The following is an 18601-nucleotide window of genomic DNA, read 5'->3' as shown; positions in this document are numbered from 1 at the left end:
TCACTTCCTGATTTCTCCATTCACCTGGCTGTATATGGTTGCTGGAAATTGCTGAATAAATTATAAAAAAAAGTCAGATCTATCACCCTCCCTTGTTCCCAACAAAGCCAGCCTGTGCAGGCAGCTTTCTCCTTAGAGGGGTAGCCCTTGATCAAAGGTGATCTGTGTTTAATGAAGGAACTGGACATCAGGCAGAGCAATGCCGCTAGTAGCTATCCTCCTTACCTTGCTTCTGACCCCCTTTGCCATCTTCTCCCTGTGATACCCAAACCAAGAACCCCTTTAAATAATTTTTGTCCTGGGTCCTCTGCAATTCATTGGTAACTGTCTGATTTTCCTTGGTAGAGGCAGTGCAGGTTTCTCAGCAGTTATCCAGCCAGGTGACAAGACAAATGCCTAAAAAAAGTTCCTCAATGTAGATTTCCTCTAATCTCGCATGGCATCCAGCAGAGTGGATTTTTGATGTCTGTGAGAAGGGCAAGAAACAACAAGGTTCTTCAATCAGATTGCAGGATCTTTCCTCAGATATGAAGTGTCCAAACAGTATGAAGCAGGCAAATCATGTAAATAATGTATCGAAATCAAATGAAGGATTGAGAAGTACAAGAGTGACTAAGAAATATAAAAAATAGAGTTAAAAAAAGTAGAACGAAAATTGTTTACACTTTTAACGGTCTCTATTACCTTTGTTATTTCCAAAGCCAGTCTTTTTGAAAGAGAACTGGAAGTTTTAAATTGCATGTGAAGTGAACTCAGGTTGCATTGCAACTGACATATTTATTGAATGAACACATGTAACGTGGACAAATGGAAATGTAACTGCAGAAAGAAATTTATCATCCATGTTACAATTTAGAAGTGCCTCAATGGCTGAAGATAATTGAATCCATTTCCCAATAATTGGATTAATTGGTCTTGTTAAGTTAACAATTGCCAGATGGTATAACCCTATGGAACCTATTGGGAAATTGAAAATCCCAAGAATTTGGGCTATGCCCAAGTAATCTTTAAGACAAAGTTGGGTAGTATGTAGCTGGTATTAAAATCAGCAGCAGGTGGATTATGAAATTGACAATTATTTAACTGTGAACACATTTTTTTCTAAAGTCCACTGAAGGAATTGAGGCTCCATAGCCTAAACAATAACTAAAATGACCAAATTCCCAAATAAAATATATTGATGGTCAATGGGTATTGCAATATCACTCATAATCATTGTACTGACATGTTAGACAAAGATAGAGGTCATGGCTCAAAATGTTTTCCAATAGGCAATTGATATTGGTACGTTAGAAACCAGTTTATGGCAAACATAACCAAGATTTCAACTGTTTACTGAAGCTTGATTTAAAAAAAACATAATGAGCCAGAATTTACTTCAAGCCATTTGTTATCCTTCAATTGCCCCAGATTTTCGATGGGGATTTTGCACTTGAGGTTGACAAATTAGAATTCAATCTCTCTCTCTCTCCCAAACACACACACAGTCTCTCTCTCTCTCCTTCCCTGTCTCTCTCACACACACACACACACACACACACACACACGATATGGAGTGAATGTGTATTTGCAGACACATTCTATTTTGTTCAAAAAGCAGGGATTGGTGTTGGGACCGCAATTATTTACAATCTATATAGATGATTTGGAGTTGGGAACCACGTGTAGGGTGTCAAAGTTTGCAGATGACACTAAGATGAGTGGCAGAGCAAAGTGTGCAGAGGACTGTGAAACTTTGCAGAGGAACATAGATACATTGAGTGAGTGGGCAAAGGTCTGGCAGATGGAATACAATATAAATAAATGTGAAGTCATACATTTTGGTAGGAATAATAGTAAAAAGGATTATTACTTGAATGGTAAAAAGTTGCAGCATGCTGCTATGCAGAGGGACCTGGGTGTCCTTGTGCATGAATCACAGAAGGTAGCTCTGCAGGTACAACAAGTAATTAGGAAGGCAAATGGAATTTTGTCCTTCATTGCTAAAGGGATTGAAATTAAAAGCAGAGAGGTTATGTTGCAGCTGTACAAGGTGCTGGTGAGGCCATACCTGGAGTACTGTGTGCAGTTTTGGTCTCCTTACTTGAGAAAGGATGTACTGGTACTGGAGAGGGTGCAAAGGAGGTTCACTAGGTTGATTCCGGAGTTGAGGGGGTTGGCTTATGAGGAGAGACTGAGTAGATTGGGATTATATTCATTGGAATTCAGAAGATTGAGGGGGGATCTTATAGAAACATATAAAATTATGAAGGGAATAGATAAGATAGAAGTAGAGAGGATGTTTCCACTGGCAGGTGAAGCTAGGACAAGAGGGCATAGCCTCAAGATTAGAGGGAGCAGATTTAGGACTGAACTGAGAAGAAATTTCTTCACCCAGAGGGTTGTTAATCTATGAAATTCCTTGCCCAGTGGAGTAGTTGACGCTACTTCAGTAAACGTTTTTAAAGATAAGGTAGATATTTTTTTGAACAATAAAGGAATTAAGGGATACTGTGAGAACGTGGGTAAGTGGATCTGAGTCCACAAAAGGATCAGCCATGATCTTATTGAATGGTGGAGCAGGCTCGAAGGGCCGGACGGCCTACTCCTGCTCCTAGCTCTTATCTTCTTATGTTCACACCATTTGTAAACAGTCAGTCAATGTGGCATTTTATAAATTTCTATTTTAGAAATAAAAACAGTGTGACTCCAAGCCAAAATACAAACAGATTCTAAACAAGGCCTCACACCTAACATGCACGGTCTGACCGAAAATGTCACCTCTTCTTTACACTGATAAAACCTTTAGTTCTGTCAGGACAGGGGCTTCAAAGGAATTCAGGGATTTACATATACATATTAATCAATTAAAACCTTCTAACTGATTAAAGATTTAACAGCATCTTAGGTTTGTTTGGTACATCCTCATCAGTGGTATGACCCTTTGATCTTTTACTTATAAACTCTGTCGGATACTACCTCTCTCACTAACACCTGACAAAGGAGTAAGGCTCCGAAAGCTTGTGTTTTCAAATAAACCTGTTGGACTATAACCTGGTGTCATGTGATTTCTGACCTTGTCCACCCCAGTCCAACACTGGCACCCCTACATCATTAATTCTACCACAGCACTCTTTACCAAGAAAACAAAGCAACTAATAGTGTTCTACTTAACCAACTGATTGAATAATTGTTCATAAGCTATGCAATCTGACTCAGGAAACAACTGTTGGAATAGACAATTCAATGTCAAAACGGGTACAGAAAGCAAAATAAAGAGAAGTAAAGAAAGATGGATTAACAGAAATATTTGAGAGAAAAAGAATAAGATGACTAAGCAAATTTTAAACAAAATAGTTAAAATCTGCAGGAATGAGACTCCATGCTTCTGAATTTATTTTTTTGGTGGCAGAAGTATTGATTGACTATCATTAAAACTTACCACACCATTAGTAATTTATTTCCACAGAAATCAGCAACCTTATCTTTTTCTTATTGTTTTTAATGTGTATCTGCTAGGTAAGTACAGCAACTTTATGACAGCTCATGCCTTTTTGCATGATCTATCAATGAAGAGAAGTTTCTGGCAAAGCGGTGTAACTTCCTGATTTCTCCACTTAACTGGCTATATATGGTTCCTGGAAGTTGCTGTCAAATTTGTTATGGACCAGACCTGACCAGACTCCATCAAAGTATTTTAAGAAGGTCGCCTAATCCTAACTTTTTCTTATTTTAAAGGTAGATGTGAAGTGTTGTGTTCCAGATGCAATGCGACTGGTCAAACTACTTGACCTTAAGCAAAACACAATTTATTTAAATATTATTGTTAAAATACAAACAAAAAAGAGGAATTTAGAATAACAACAATTGAAAAATTTAACAAATAATAGATACAATAACTATTACTAATTAACTGTTCTAATGTAGTAACATCCCATAAACTCATCCCTTGGCAAAAGGCAAATTCAGACTCAGATTCTCACATGCAGTTCTCCAATCCAGGAGGAAAAAAAAATCATCAAGAGAAAATTAAAAGAGTGTAGCAGCCAAGAGACATTCACTGAAGCTTCCAAATCTTTTCAGACCTTAAGATGTTACTGAAAAAAAACAAAACCCAGAAATCTGGATCTGTGAGGGTTGGCCACACCCATTCAGGCTTTTAAAATAAAACCAGGCCTCACAGGTTGTTTACACAAGTCATCTTCAGTAACCTGTCCAGGTCCTCTGCCTTACAACTTCTCGTCAAAAAAAAGTACAAGGCAAAATAACCTTTTAAAGTGACAGCATTGTCACAAATTTACAAATTAATCTGTTTGCTTCACCATTGTTTCTACAGCAAAATTCTGTCCCTCAGTATTTTAAATTGAAATGAAAAAAGATGCACTTGTTCCAGTGCATCAGCTCTGAGCACAGAATGGCAATAGCATGGCGGGTAGTGGGAGGTGGCATTTCACCTAATGTGTCAATAACGCCTCTGTCTGCAATGGCAACGCTACAGGTCCCACTCTTTCTGCACAATTTAGGATGTCACAATTGAATCTGTCGCCATCCCACCCTCAGAGAGTGCATTTCAAATGTTAGCCATTCACAATGTCACCAAATTCCATTTTGAGATCAACTAATTTTTGGGGTTCAGAATGTTTTCTTGTCCTGATTCTTGAAATGAGTAAATCTTGTATTCATTCCAAAATGTTCGGGCCAGTGCAATGTAAAGTTTGTGACTGTGAATCGGGATGAATGTGTTCCACAAAATGTTTCTATCAGTAAGACAGAGAGAGAAGCACAACAAAATTCTATGGGGCCTCAGTCTGAGAAAGTTATTATTCTGCCCCAAGTTCCCACTTTAAGCTTGCATTCATCCCAGTTATTGTTGATTAAGTATCAATTGCCATGCTATAGATGTCAAGTACCAAAGTTGTACATGGAAGAATTACATTGCCACCTTGTTATACCATGCAAAATTTACTGGCATTCTTAATATAGTTTCAGACTATAACTTCTGTTTTCAGTTTCTGTTTGTTTTTAGATTGCAGCTGTTAATAATGATTCTGGATTTTCCCAATGTAACTTGCTCTAGACAAATCTTTTTTTAACTTGTCCTATTATCACTCCATATTTGCCTAACACCATTATCTCTTGCTGTCCAATATTCTCGGTCTTCCACCATATCACGAACCTTCACTGTTGTTCCTCTGCTCTCCTCCCTTTTTGCCCTGTCTTGTACTTGCAAAAGAATCTAATACCTCTACCTTTTCCAATCCTAATGAATGATTATCACCTTGAAATTTGTTTCTGTCTCCACAAATGCTTTCGGACCTGTTGAGTATTTCCAGTATTTCGTATTTCCAGCATCCATAGAATTTTGCTATTGTACAGTGTTTCTGATGCTGGTGTCAGAGTGTTAGAGTGAACACAGATCCAAATATTTTATTAAAGGTATCCTCCCTCCAGTGTCCACCTCAAATAAATGTTTTGCGCTGCTCGGCAACTTCATGTGTATAAATTTATGGGAAGGTCATTGTAAATACAACTAAAAGGCCTAATGATCATTGTATACAAATTGAATTTTTTTTTGCTCACTGTCTCCATCAGTCACTGCTTGTTGATATTTGTGATTTATGCTTCAAGTGTTTCAATTAAAGCATTTAATCAATCATAAAATATGAAACAGTCACCAGGAATTAGCACAGTTATCATAGATTGCTGGTGTACTACTTAACCTTCAAAACCATGGAAAACATCCTTCCAAAAACAGGGGTCAATATATACTCTGAATAAAAAACTGTGAACCATTGCTGCTGGTGGATGTCAATACCATTTGGAAATGTGAAAAGATTCTGTTCATTGTTTTGCAATGTCCAGTCTGCTGTGTGTGAGCATGTCTTAAAATCCAATCCATTTTCACGTTAGGACAGTCAGTACTGCCTCCGTCACCACATGCACTGATTTTTAGTAAATTCCTAAATATGTATTTCAAAGTTAGGGTCCAGCTTTTGCACTTAGTGTGCCCAAACATGCATTTTGAATCTGCAAAATCCTTTTAGCACAGACAGAAAGGCTGACACCCTCTCATGGTCATCAGCACTGAACAGCTAAGGTGGAGGACATGTTTCTGTATGGCACCATACCACATCAATCTTACACCTACAGTGCCTGCTGAGAGCCACACCACTGCCCTTGCTAACAACCACCTTGCCCCTTTACAAACACACACACACATATATGCACAACTTACCAGTGGCTGTGAGCACCCTAGGATTCCAGTGGGTGTTCATCTCATAGCAGCCATGGTCTCCCCTGTTGGATTACTGATCAAAAGAGCTGTCAGTCTCCCAGTATTTCGTGGCTGGCAGCAATTTCTCTGCCCTTGATTCGAGGGGATAGGCTGTCAGTCACCGTGCCACTCTGTAATTGCTTTGTGACTCAACATATCTTCCCAACAGGCGGAAGTGAGCTCTCCAGCGGGCAGGCAAGACCCCAACACCTCATCAACATTCTATCAATTCATTCTGTTGATCTTGTCGCAAGCCACTACCACACCTGCTGAGCACTTTCAACATTTTCTGTTTGCATTTCATTTTTGAGAAGGACTGCAGATTTATAAACGTCCTATCACAATTCCCTTTATTATTTTCAACAGTCAAGTCTCAGGAAGACACTACATTTGAATTGCCAAATGAGTCAACATCATAAATGTATATAAGACTAATAATTGCTCAATTGAAGTAGTTCCTGTTTTGCATTTGATAACTTCATAAGGCATAACTGTGAATATATCAGAAATTAAGAACAGCATCTTATACAGTGCCTTTAACATAATGAAACATCCATGGCACTTCACAACAGCATTATAAAACAAAGTATGAGACTGAGCTACAGAAGGAGAAAGGAAAAGTTTGGTCATAAAGGTAGGTTTTTGGTAAGTAATGCAATTAATACAGAACTTCAACATGGCTAAAAGGAGATGAAAAGTCAACGATTTCCGTCTTGCGGTCATCAGGATTAGGATACAAGAAACAGGATAAAAAAGGTGAGGGTAGTTGTTTCCTATAAACGTTTGAGTGGTTTTCTGCACTAACAGGTTGCTGCCAGTAAGCCAAAAAGCATTTTTGCCTCTCACATGAATAAGTGATGTGATATACAATATTCAGTGTTGGCATAGCGCCCAATATTTAGGCCAAGTATCCCAATAGCTCACAGGCCGTATCAAGTACCATATTCCATTGACCAATCACAGTGGGCACATACTGATCATGTTCAACCAGCCTGTGCTTCCAAGCGTCAGAGCAGCATATCCACTGTTAGATGTGATTCTGCTATTGGAAATCATTAATTAAATAATCAGGACTGTACTAAGCATTATACTGGAAAACCAATTTAAGATCATCAGGAAGACTTGCAGCATAAGGAATGTGCGTGTGCTGGAAGCTACATATATTAACAACCAGGACCCTGCTTTATATGGACAAAAGGAATTTTTACATGTATCACACTTTTCTCCCATAAGACTAAAGTAGTCATGGAAACTGCTAAACTCTGCTGTAACCCTATGGCAATACCTGGCCATAAAAGTCTATAAGTCTGGTCTGAGAACTAAAATAGACAGTTAGTTATTCTTCTTATCTGTTCTTCTCCATTCCGAAGAAGGGTTACAGGACCCAAAATGTTAACTCTGCTTTCTCTCCATGGATTCTGCCAGACCTGCTGAGTTTTTCCAGCAATTTCTGTATCTGTAGTTGTTTATGCTGGATCTCCATTCCAATGATTCCTCAACCAGTCAGCTCCCTCTTTAATGCTGGATTGATTAATAGCCTTTTATTCAAGCTGTTTCTTATTTCCCCGTCCTGAAGAGTGCAAGATGCTAAACTTTATCTTGTTGTTTCTTTCCGGCAATGTTAAAGTCTTGAGAAATCTTTTAAAGGATGGAAGTGACGTACAGAAGTGGAGCAGTATTGGGAGGATATTCCAGAGATTAGGATCTCTACCACTGAAGGTGCAGCCATCAATAGTGAAATGATTATAATTAGGAATGCACAATAGACCAAATTTAGAGAAGTATAGATATTTCAGAGGGTTGTGGCATTGCAGAAGTTTACAGAGATAAAAAGGGGCAAAGTCTTGGTGTCATACACAATAAACATTCTGTCATTGACATTGATGTATCAATGTAGTTAAGTCCATCAAAAGAAATATTGAGTTTTGGTGGTGATATTAAGCACTAATTGGAGCGCCAACTCATTTTATATCCTAACCATTTGTTTCTTCCATTCAAATGGGCAGAGTGTAAAACAGACTGCTGACGTACTGTTTTGATCTCCTACTGGAGAAGTGCAATAGGCTGGAATTATAATTCAAATGACTCTATCCAACTCAGTGTTTTTGAATCCTAGCTTTTATCTCCCATCTTCTGTTTGCTATATTGACCCAGGATGTACAGCAGGCTGCTATCTCATCATCTGGCTGGAGAAGGCATGAACATGACATTAAGCAAATTGCAAAAGGGGGAAGTGTTCACCTGAGAAGATATAGTGCACTATAACATTTTCAAACAATCCCCTTTCAAAATGTATGTTAAAATGATATATTTCTGAGTGTAAGTATAATATATAAGTTCCTGTGTGTGATAGTCCAAGATATTCAAACAGTTAAATGATGAAGTGGAAGTGCCGGTGTTGGATTGGGGTAGACAAGGTCAGAAATCACATGACTCCAGATTATAGTTCAACAGGTTTATTTGAAAACACAAGTTTTTGGACTTCTCATGTTGTATGATTTCTGACCTTAATTAGTGAAGATTACTATCACTGCTGAAGAACTGTGAACTCTACATATGTTGCAACTAAAGTGCAGTTGCAAGTGACATTGCTCTGAGCTGCTACTATAATTGGGACAATTTTACAGTTGATATTCCAGTACACATATTGAACATTGTGAAGGTTGTGGCCAATTTTTAATTTGATCTTTCATCTGTCCATCACATTACTGGCCTTTGTATTCAATAGGTTAACAGTGGTCCTGTTACTGTGAGTCAACTGGCTCCTTTGAAGTTACATGTTTTGCATGTTGAATGTTGGAGGCTTGGAACTGTGATATATTCCATAGATTTTACATTAATCATACTGCTGGTTTGACTGTTTGTACACTGAATAATAAAAATGAAATTCTTTTTATAATGAAAGTTCACCTATTGATAGTGCTTAGAGATCATAGAATTCCTACAGTGGGAACAGGCTCTTTGGCCCAAGTCCACACTGACCCTCAGAGCATCCCACCCAGACTCATCCTCCCGTAACCCACCTAATCTACACATCCCTGGACACTATGGGGCAATTTCGCATGGCAAATCCACCTAGCCTGCACATCTTTGGACTGTGGGAGGAACCTGGGGCACCCGGCAGAAACCCACACAGACCCGGGGGGAATGTGCAAACTCCATACTGACAGTTGCCCAAGGATGGAATTGAACCCAGGTTTCCTGGTACTGTGAGGCAGCAGTGCCAACCACTGAGCCACTGTGATGTTTCCGTACAGCACAAAATATAAGCCTTTGTATTTTGATTTCTGAAAGGAACATTGAAATGTAAATAGTGCAAAATTATAGAAAACACATGAAGCATATTCCCTTTCTGAAGGGTTTTTCATACGTTTTTTCAAAAGCCAACAACATTGAGGCTGTGAAATGCAATTTATGTTGTTCTACAGGTAACTAAAGTTGCCCCCAATAAATGAAATCAATTGTGATTCTGGTATGGGGAAAATACCCACATGAGAGTTCTCTAAGTAATATATTCCTTCATGATTACTATTACAATGTAAATTTATTAGGGGCACATTTCAAATTTATTTGTAAAATATTTCAGTAAACATAGGAAACAAATACAAGGAATAATATTTGTTTCACAAGACACACCAAAACAATAAGACACTTTTTTTTAAGGTTGTGTGCAAGTATTGTGCAAAGGCATCATAAACAAAATGCTGCCACAGGTTTGACTTAATTGTACCAATAGGAAACCATTATGTTTCTCAGGTGATTACTGTCAATGCATTATATTTCAATTTGCTTCAAGTGTGTTAAGAAAATTGCATAATTATCATTCCCAGGAGATAACAAATTGAACTGATTTGCTTTGATACCAGCAGGATTTGTTTATATATTACTTTAAAACCCATTGAAAATTTACCATTTACTCTTAACTTAGGAACTGTGATATAAACAGAATTACCTGAGAGACACTACCAAAGGGTTTAAGTTTCATATTCTGAAAGGGACAACAGAAAAAGATTTCCACAACTCTTTCATCCATTTCTTCACTAACATGTTGTGTCATGTAATTGCAATCGCATATATATCAGAATATCAAACTTATTTTCTGAAGCGAATCCAATTTATTACATTCTTCCAATTTTTACACCAGAGCCTTGAATGTAAAAACAGAAATAGCAATAATGTGTTTGTTTTCTCATTCATCATCAGTTACTTTAAATACTGTAGGCTGCTGGGGCAAAATCTTTATCTGGGATTGCATATCCAGATATATGAAAACATATTTCAATCATTTACAAATGTTATATTTTAGAAGGCTAAAGTGCAGCATTACTACAATGCTGAACACACGGTGAATTAGACTTTCTGAGAGTTAAGACATAATCATTGACTCAAAGCATTTAGAGTCATGTTTACCAAGCAATTAAAGAAGCCCTATATAAAAACATTATTTACAACTATTTATATATATTGATTGATGTATGAAGCATGTTGGCACTACAGATGCTATGATAACATATATTGTGTATGAAATTTTCCTGAAATTCTGCAATTGTAAGTTATTTGCCTGTAACCCTGTGAAGGAATGCATAACCATACTAGGAACACATTCAAATTGTCAATTTGACAATTCAACAAAATATCATACACACTAATAAAACATACTGGCTGGAGTGAGGTAAAAACTAACCTAATCTTTGAATCAGACATCATTTGTAAACCTCTCTGCATGTTACTTTTATTCTTGATATATGTTATAGGAATGAAGAAAAAATATTCAGCCATCTCGTCCACCCTGTCATTAAGTATTACATAGAAAATCCACAGTCTTGTTGTTAACTCAACCTTATTCAGCAAACTTATACTTCTCTCCTTCCAGGTCAGGTAGGTCAGGAATTATATTCTCAATTTTCAAGGGGCAACCTTGCTTTTTATTCCATTATACTATATACAATATCATAGAGAAGATGCCAATTGGAATTTGGTTTGGTTAGATGTGCATATTACTTAATAATTTATCACATCTTAACAGAATGTGAGATATTTGGTTTATACATCTATCTTTTGTATTGAAAATGACTCCTAAACAATTCCAAGCATGGGAGGGCCATAGGGAACTCCAGATTGCTATTAGATAATCATGTTTTACATCACCTAAATCTGACAAAAGTTAAACATCAGTGCATAAAATTGCATTATCAACATTATACATTGTTGAGGTACTTGAAAAACTCTTCATATATTAGAGAATGCCAATGGACTATCTTGATAACATTGGATGAAACTGATTTTATCTTACTGGCTAAGACTGATGACTCAATAGTAAAACTAATGATCTTGATTGGATGGTATCAATATTCCAACTACACCTTATTTTTAATGCATTTGTTTGAATGATTAATTACTGAAGCAAAAACAATTTGACCAAACAGAATGAAAATAGGAGTTTCTATTTGATGTTTGAATAAGAAAAGTGAAAAAAGGAACATTAGTTGAAATATTTACTGCACTGTCTGTTTAACATATGTTAATAGTAATTATGTAACTTGTATTCACTGATAGAATTTTATATTTACCCATAGGAGATAATATTAGGATTTCCAACACTCAGTGAACTGTTGATTAGGAACACTGATATGTATGAAATGACTACTGACAGGACAACTATTCAGCCTTTACTTTAAACTGCATAACTTTGCTATCATTCACTGGGGGAGCAGTCTAGGAATTTCAAGCTGTCATTGATCTGACTGAATAATTGCTAACTTCATCAGGTTTTAAAACACATGCACCTATGAGTAAGAGTACTGGTGAAGGTGACTGCATTCTCTACTGGTCTCTTTTAGAGCACTATTTTAACATTTCAATCATATTGAATTGCTACATTTCTTATTACTGGCTGCGGGTTTCTTCTGTGGAAAGATTAAATAGTCATTCTTTATAAATTTGTCTATTATTTTGCTTCACCAATTACACAAAAGAAATCTTCCCTGCTATTCTCTGTTGAATTTCTGTTAATATTTATTTTGTATTTTTGCATCAATTCCTGTTTTTATTTACGATGGAAGTCAAGGCATAAACTTGCAAACTGTCCAATTGTCATTTCAAATATGGAATGTTCAGAGGCTGTGATGTTTGCATCATGTCCATAAGGAGTCATTCACACAGAGACTTTAAGACAATGTTGTTTGCATTCTCCTCATGCCATTTCTTTCCTGAGAATCTGTTGAGACGTTCCCTTTCTTTGTACATCACAAATGGCCAAGTTCAGTGCTGTGATCACTGTCCTGGCTTTCATCATTTGAGAGAATGTCTCCAGCATGATGAGTTCCTGACGTGGAGATGCCAGACAGCTCAGAGGGCAGTAATGTCCCTTTCTTCACATTCACTAGTTCTTTTTCCCTTGCAACAGCTCCTTGTTGGCCTCCTTTAACACGTTTCCATTTCATTCTCCGGTTCTGGAACCACACCTTGACCTAAAATAATTCAGAGTTGATTACCACGTGAAGGAACATAGCAATTTTGCCTTTGTACTACAACAGTGACATGTTAAGGTGGCAATATCTTAATGACTACATTTTTAATAATTCAGTATCAACATAGCCATAGGATGGCATTATGATCAGATAAAAATTATAAATAATAATTCAGACTCTTCTGAATTTTCTCTGTCCCCTAAACAAAACAGCATATTGTGCCAAGCATTTTCATGAAGATGCTGCCTGCTTAAAGATAAATATCTAAAATAGATTGTGACACAAAAACAGGTAGTCCTGGTGAAAACTCAGCAGATCTAGCACATCTGTAGAGAGAATATAAGAATTAATGTTTTGAGTCCAGTGACCCTTCATCAGAATGTGGAGTGAATAGACAATGCCCAGAGAGAGAGAAAGAGAAGGAGAGAATGAATCAAGGAATAAACCTTCCACAATCCTACAGTTTTTTTTTAATTGACTGGATTTAAATTCCTTTAGCAGCCATGGTTGGATTTAGAGCATTAGTTTGGGTTTCTGGATTACTCATACAGTGATAGGGTGAACTGCCAAGGTATTTTCCCCCTATAGGAGAGTCCAAAACTAGAGGACACAGGTTTAAAGTGAGAGGAGAAAGATTTAAAAAAGACCTTCAGAGGCAACTTTTCCACAAATAGTGTATGGAATGAGCTGCCAGAGGAAGTGGTGGAGGCTGGTAAAATTGCAACATTTAAAAGGCATTTAAACATTTCTGAAGAAGGGTCTAGGCCCAAAACGTCAGCCTTCCTGCTCCTCTGATGCTGCTTGGCCTGCTGTGTTCATCCAGCTCCACACCTTGTTATCTCTATTTAAAAGGCATCTGGATGGGTAGGTGAATAGGAAAGGTTTAGAGAGACATGGCCAAATGCTGACAAATAGACTAGATTAATTTAGGGAGTCTGGTCGGCATGGGCGAGTTGGACCGAAGGGTCTGTTTCCATGCTGCATGTCTCATTGTCTCTATGCCACAATTTCCCCTAACTTCCACTCTCAGGAAGCAGATCCCAATTCTAAGTTGGCTGGAATGGAAATCAGACCTGTACTGTTGGTGTCCCACAATAAAATGGTTAACACTTACCTCTAGTAAGTCACTCAGTTCAAGGAATCAGTCCTGTGCCATTGATGTTATTTTGCTAACTGTCTAGCTGACCAATATCTCATGGTGTTGTATGTAGAGTTAGAACTTGTTTTTTTCCCCGCTTAGACATGGGTTCAAACCCAGCCCAGACTGATCATGCCAGAAGTCTCCATTCCAAATAACCCACATCACAGGTTTCTAAGTCTCGTCCAGCATTGTCATGTGGTTGGGACTGAGGCATTTTGTTGGAGCACAGTAGTGATATCTTATGGTGTTTATACCAACTTGATGATGCTTAATATTATTGGTGGATATCAACACTGGCAAATGTTCCAGTGCTAGTCTAAATTGTTTTGATTCAAAGAGTTTAAAAGAAATAACAAAGACAGATAGAAAACGAATCAGGAAAGTTATCCTAAAGCTTTATAAACCTCAGCCAGTGTTTTGCAGCACAATTTAGGAAGGGTGTCTAGGCCTTGGAGAGAATGGAGAGTAGATTTGCTCGAATTGTACCCGGATTAAGGGACTGCAGCTCTGTGGCAAGTTTAGAGAAGCTACAATACAAGCGAAATACTGCTGACAGACTACTATGAGTATTTCCAGTATTTTCCATTTTTGTACACGTAACAGAAGCTGGGATTGTTCTTCTCAGAGCAGAGAAGGATAAGGGAAAATTTAACATTTAAGTATGACTAAAATTATAGGTTTTGATGGGGGAAATAAGGAGAAGCTGTCTCCACTTGCTGGTGTGTCAGAAACTAGAAGACATAAATTTAAGATCATTCACAAAGGGAGAGCATTCATTTTCATGCAGCAAATTCTGACGATCATGAACATATTGCTTGAAAAATTGGTGAAAGACGATGCAGTGATAAATTTCAGGACAAAATTAGATGTAAACTTGCCAAGAAAGTGTTTTCAGAGCTTTGGGAAAGAATAGAAGAGTAGTTAGAATTAATTAGCTCTTTCAAAGAATACTGTTGAAAGTGATTGCATTCTCAACTGGTCTCATTTTGAACATTATTTTAACACTAATTAACATTTAACATGAATAGCCTCCTTCGTAGTTGAAAGATTCTAAGATTCTATGGACAGAGTTATCAGTGAGGAAATTTGCATTCATGGAGCAGTTATTTTCAGGAACGTTTCCCTTTCAGAGAAACATTCACCAATGTTTACTGCTTGTTCTCTTTAATCAGTGATAACAGTTTCACCAATTTATTATTGCATTGACTGTAAACAAGAAGCTGCACCAAGAAGCACATGAACAAATAAAAATTAGCTCTGTAATATGACCTTCAGTGTTTTCCTTCAAAAATGAAAGAAGGAGGATCTCTTTTACTGAAGGAACTCTAAGTTAAAAGAATAATGAAATTACATGTTTATTGCAATGTGTTTCCTTTTTGTAAATTCTTGCAATTTCCTACCATATTCTTTATCAGAAAAATATGATCCACTTAGATACTAACAGATATGTTTTGTTAGAAAATCCTGAAGGATTACATGAGCTAACAAAGTGTAGTTGTCAGGTATTTCTAAACAGCAAGCCAGAAATTCCTGATGTAAAATAAACTGCCTGCTCTGCATTATCCAACATGGCACCAGTCTGGACATCTGCTGTGATCATCAGTTCCAATGACATTTCTACTGTCAGAGAGAAAGAAATATGTCTTCACGCCACTGCCAGATCACTGAGGTCACTCAGATCTGAAGACCTTCATCTGAAGGCACTGCTGATCACGCTTCTAAAGCTACACTGATTTTTCTCTTTACTTTCCCACACGTTTTGGAAAGGGCTTATTACAACTAATTAAGCTGATCTAAAAAGTTGAAATAATCATTTATTTTATCAGCCTGACAAGTGGGTTAGAAACGTCCCTAAGTATACTCAGGGATTGGAGGTGAATTACTCGCTGTAATATTCCTAGCCTCTGATTGGCTACAAGAGCCAATCTACTTATATGTCAGCTTCTGTTACTAGGCAAAGGTAACCCCCAGAATATTGATTGTGGGGGACACTGAATGTCACGGGACAATGGTTAGATTCTATCTTGTTGGAGATGGTCATTGACATTTGCGTGGCATGAATAATGTTTGGCCATTTTTCAGCCCAAGCCTGGGTATTGTCAAGATTTTGAAAATTCCTGAACACCTGCCATTTTAAAAAGAGAGACAAAATGAGAAAAATGGGCAAAGGTAGCCTTAATAATAAAAGGATGCCATGGACAGTATTGAGTAAGAAGCATCGTTCATAAAAACAGGAAGTAGAATTACTATCCCTGGAGGTGAAAAACAGCATGGAGCACAAAACTCCGGTAGGACTAGTTTTTGGGTCCCTCGATTGTAGTGATACTGTTGGACATTAATATTATATGATGTTAATCAAGAAATGAAATGGATTTCAAACAAATTTAATGTGGCTGAGAGGTGGAACTAAAATCTTTATATAGACTAGACAAACCAAATTGGCAGAATATAGTTTGGAATATATTCAAGATTGAAATTAACCTTTGTACTCTAAGAGAATCAATGGACATGGAGATCAAACAGAAAAATAAAATCGAAATCAAAGATCTTCCATGATTTTATTGAAAGTTGATGCAGGCAAGAGGGGACAGAAGATTTGCTTCGTCTCCTGTTTCTTGTGCTATTTTAGTATACATGTTGGGAATTTTCTCAGGTATCCTTCTGATTGATCACCTTATTTTCTTTGAGAGATCAGTGGAACTTCACCATACACAGTGTAAACAGAGCTTCTAATCATCTTCTATGAATTTATGCCAACTAATTATGAGAATTCCCAGGAAGGTCTAGAAATAGTGTATGTTAGATGCTGAAAATTCCATTGATTCTGGATGTAGGATTACAGGTTTTAATTTAATAATGATCAGGCATTTGATTAAATTTTATTAACTTTACTAAATAAAATGAAATTGCTACTAAAAGAATTACATTTCATGCCATAATGAAGCACATTTTTAATATACTAATTTATTTTATTCTTGAAGGTGTTCTGTGCATGACTGATCTGACTCTGGTTTCAACGTACCCAAAAAGATTAAAGCTGGCAGCAAATCTCAAGAGATCACAGATGTACAGTCCCCTGATCTTTTCATCCATTAATTTTACTGAATAGAAACCATGGGTTGTGCCTACTTCACTTCTCATGATCTGGTCCATGCCAGCAACATTGTCTGCTGAAGATTCATTACTTAGGTGTAAATTACAAAAAACAGTTAAGAACATGTGCACAATTTCTCTGCACATAATAAACAAGCAAAATAATTCCCTACTTGTTGAACTGAATGCCATTCCTATAAAATATTTGCTGCTCTTGAATTAGGTGCAATCTAAACAGTAACAAGCAAAGCGTTTCTGCTTTGGCACAATGTGAGAACTGAAGTAAATTGCAGCGGTCAGGTTACTGTTCGAATGTTTATCATTATCCATTGCAGAATCAAAAAGATAAAATCTTTCAAAAATTAACACAAGAGCTTTATGTAATAAGCATAATCATTGTTTCTTCAGTATTAGAAGTGAAATTCTGTGAAAATGTTTAAGAGTTGTAACCTTGTACAGTTCTTTTAATACAGCTGAAATTTTGTTTATCACAAATGTTAAATATTCTTACTTGCACCCAGCACTCCAGCAGTAATTAAACTATCTTAAGTCAATGACTTTAAAACCTTACTGAATCATTTAAATGGTGTTAAATTGGGGTACACTGATCAGTTTGTTTGTGAAGATACTTTTAATTGGCAACGTTTTTTGAAATATGCCTAAAATATTGATTCTGTTTTTAATCATAGAATCCCTACTGTGTGGAAGCAGGCCATTTGACCACACCAACCCTCCAAAGACCATCCCACCCAGACGCACCTCCCTACTCTATCCCTGTAACCCTGCATTTCCCATGACTAATCCAACTAGCCTTCACATCCCTGGACTCTATGGACAATTTAGCATGGCCAATACACCTAACTTGCACATCTTTGGACTGTGGTAGGAAGCTGGAGCACCTGGAGGAAACCCACGTAGGCACAGGGAGAATGTGCAAACTCCACACAGACAATCACCCGAAGCTGGAATTGAACAGCAATGCTAATCACTGAGTCACCGTGCTGCCCCAAAAATATCCAAACTATCACTATCATCTTTTCTAGATTTTTTTGTATCTTTTTGTAATCACCCTATTCAGAGATGTTCTTACTTGTCTTTGGAGCAGGTGGGACTTGAACCCAGTATTCCTGGCTCAGTGGTAGGGTTAGGGTTAAGGATTACAAGCCACAAAAGAGCCTTTAGATCTTCTGCATAAGCTATTCCTTTTTTCCATCCAAGCATCATTTCTTATAGTCAGTTTCAGAGGTTTAGAATTCACCATGATTTCCACCAATACTCATTGGCTACTCATGTAGGATTAACACACCAATTGAGACAAGGACTAGACAGTAGCATCTGAAAACTGGTGTTAAGATCAACTGCTAGTATGACCAACTTTCAGGTTGTGATTGGTTACCACACAGATGTGCTGGGGTACGGCTTTCACTGCTGTTTGGTATAATCTGCAAGCAGTGCAATTAGCAAAAAGAATGCCATCTTCACCAGAGATAGTAGGAACTGCAGATGCTGGAGAATCTGAGATAACAAGGTGTAGAGCTGGATGAACACAGCAGGCCAAGCAGCATCAGAGGAGCAGGAAATGGTATTAGGCCTGAAATCTCCGATGCTGCTTGGCCTGCTGTGTTCATCCAGCTCTACACCTTG

At 37.4% G+C, this 18601-nt stretch overlaps 1 protein-coding gene across 1 annotated transcript in view; it reads right to left on the bottom strand.

Annotated features, from left to right (window-relative positions):
* Positions 1-9837: 9837 nt before the first annotated feature.
* The window catches only part of meox2a (mesenchyme homeobox 2a), a 39102-nt gene continuing 30338 nt past the window's right edge, over positions 9838-18601 (bottom strand). Inside the window, exon 3 of the mRNA XM_048614281.1 lies at positions 9838-12723. Within this exon, the coding sequence (XP_048470238.1) occupies positions 12499-12723 (225 nt within the window). The 3' untranslated portion in view covers positions 9838-12498. The remainder of the gene's footprint in view (positions 12724-18601) is intronic.

Source organism: Rhincodon typus, chromosome 2, assembly GCF_021869965.1.
Source record: "Rhincodon typus isolate 14 chromosome 2, sRhiTyp1.1, whole genome shotgun sequence".
NCBI lineage: Eukaryota > Metazoa > Chordata > Chondrichthyes > Orectolobiformes > Rhincodontidae > Rhincodon > Rhincodon typus.
This window is presented reverse-complemented; position numbering and strand designations above follow the sequence as displayed.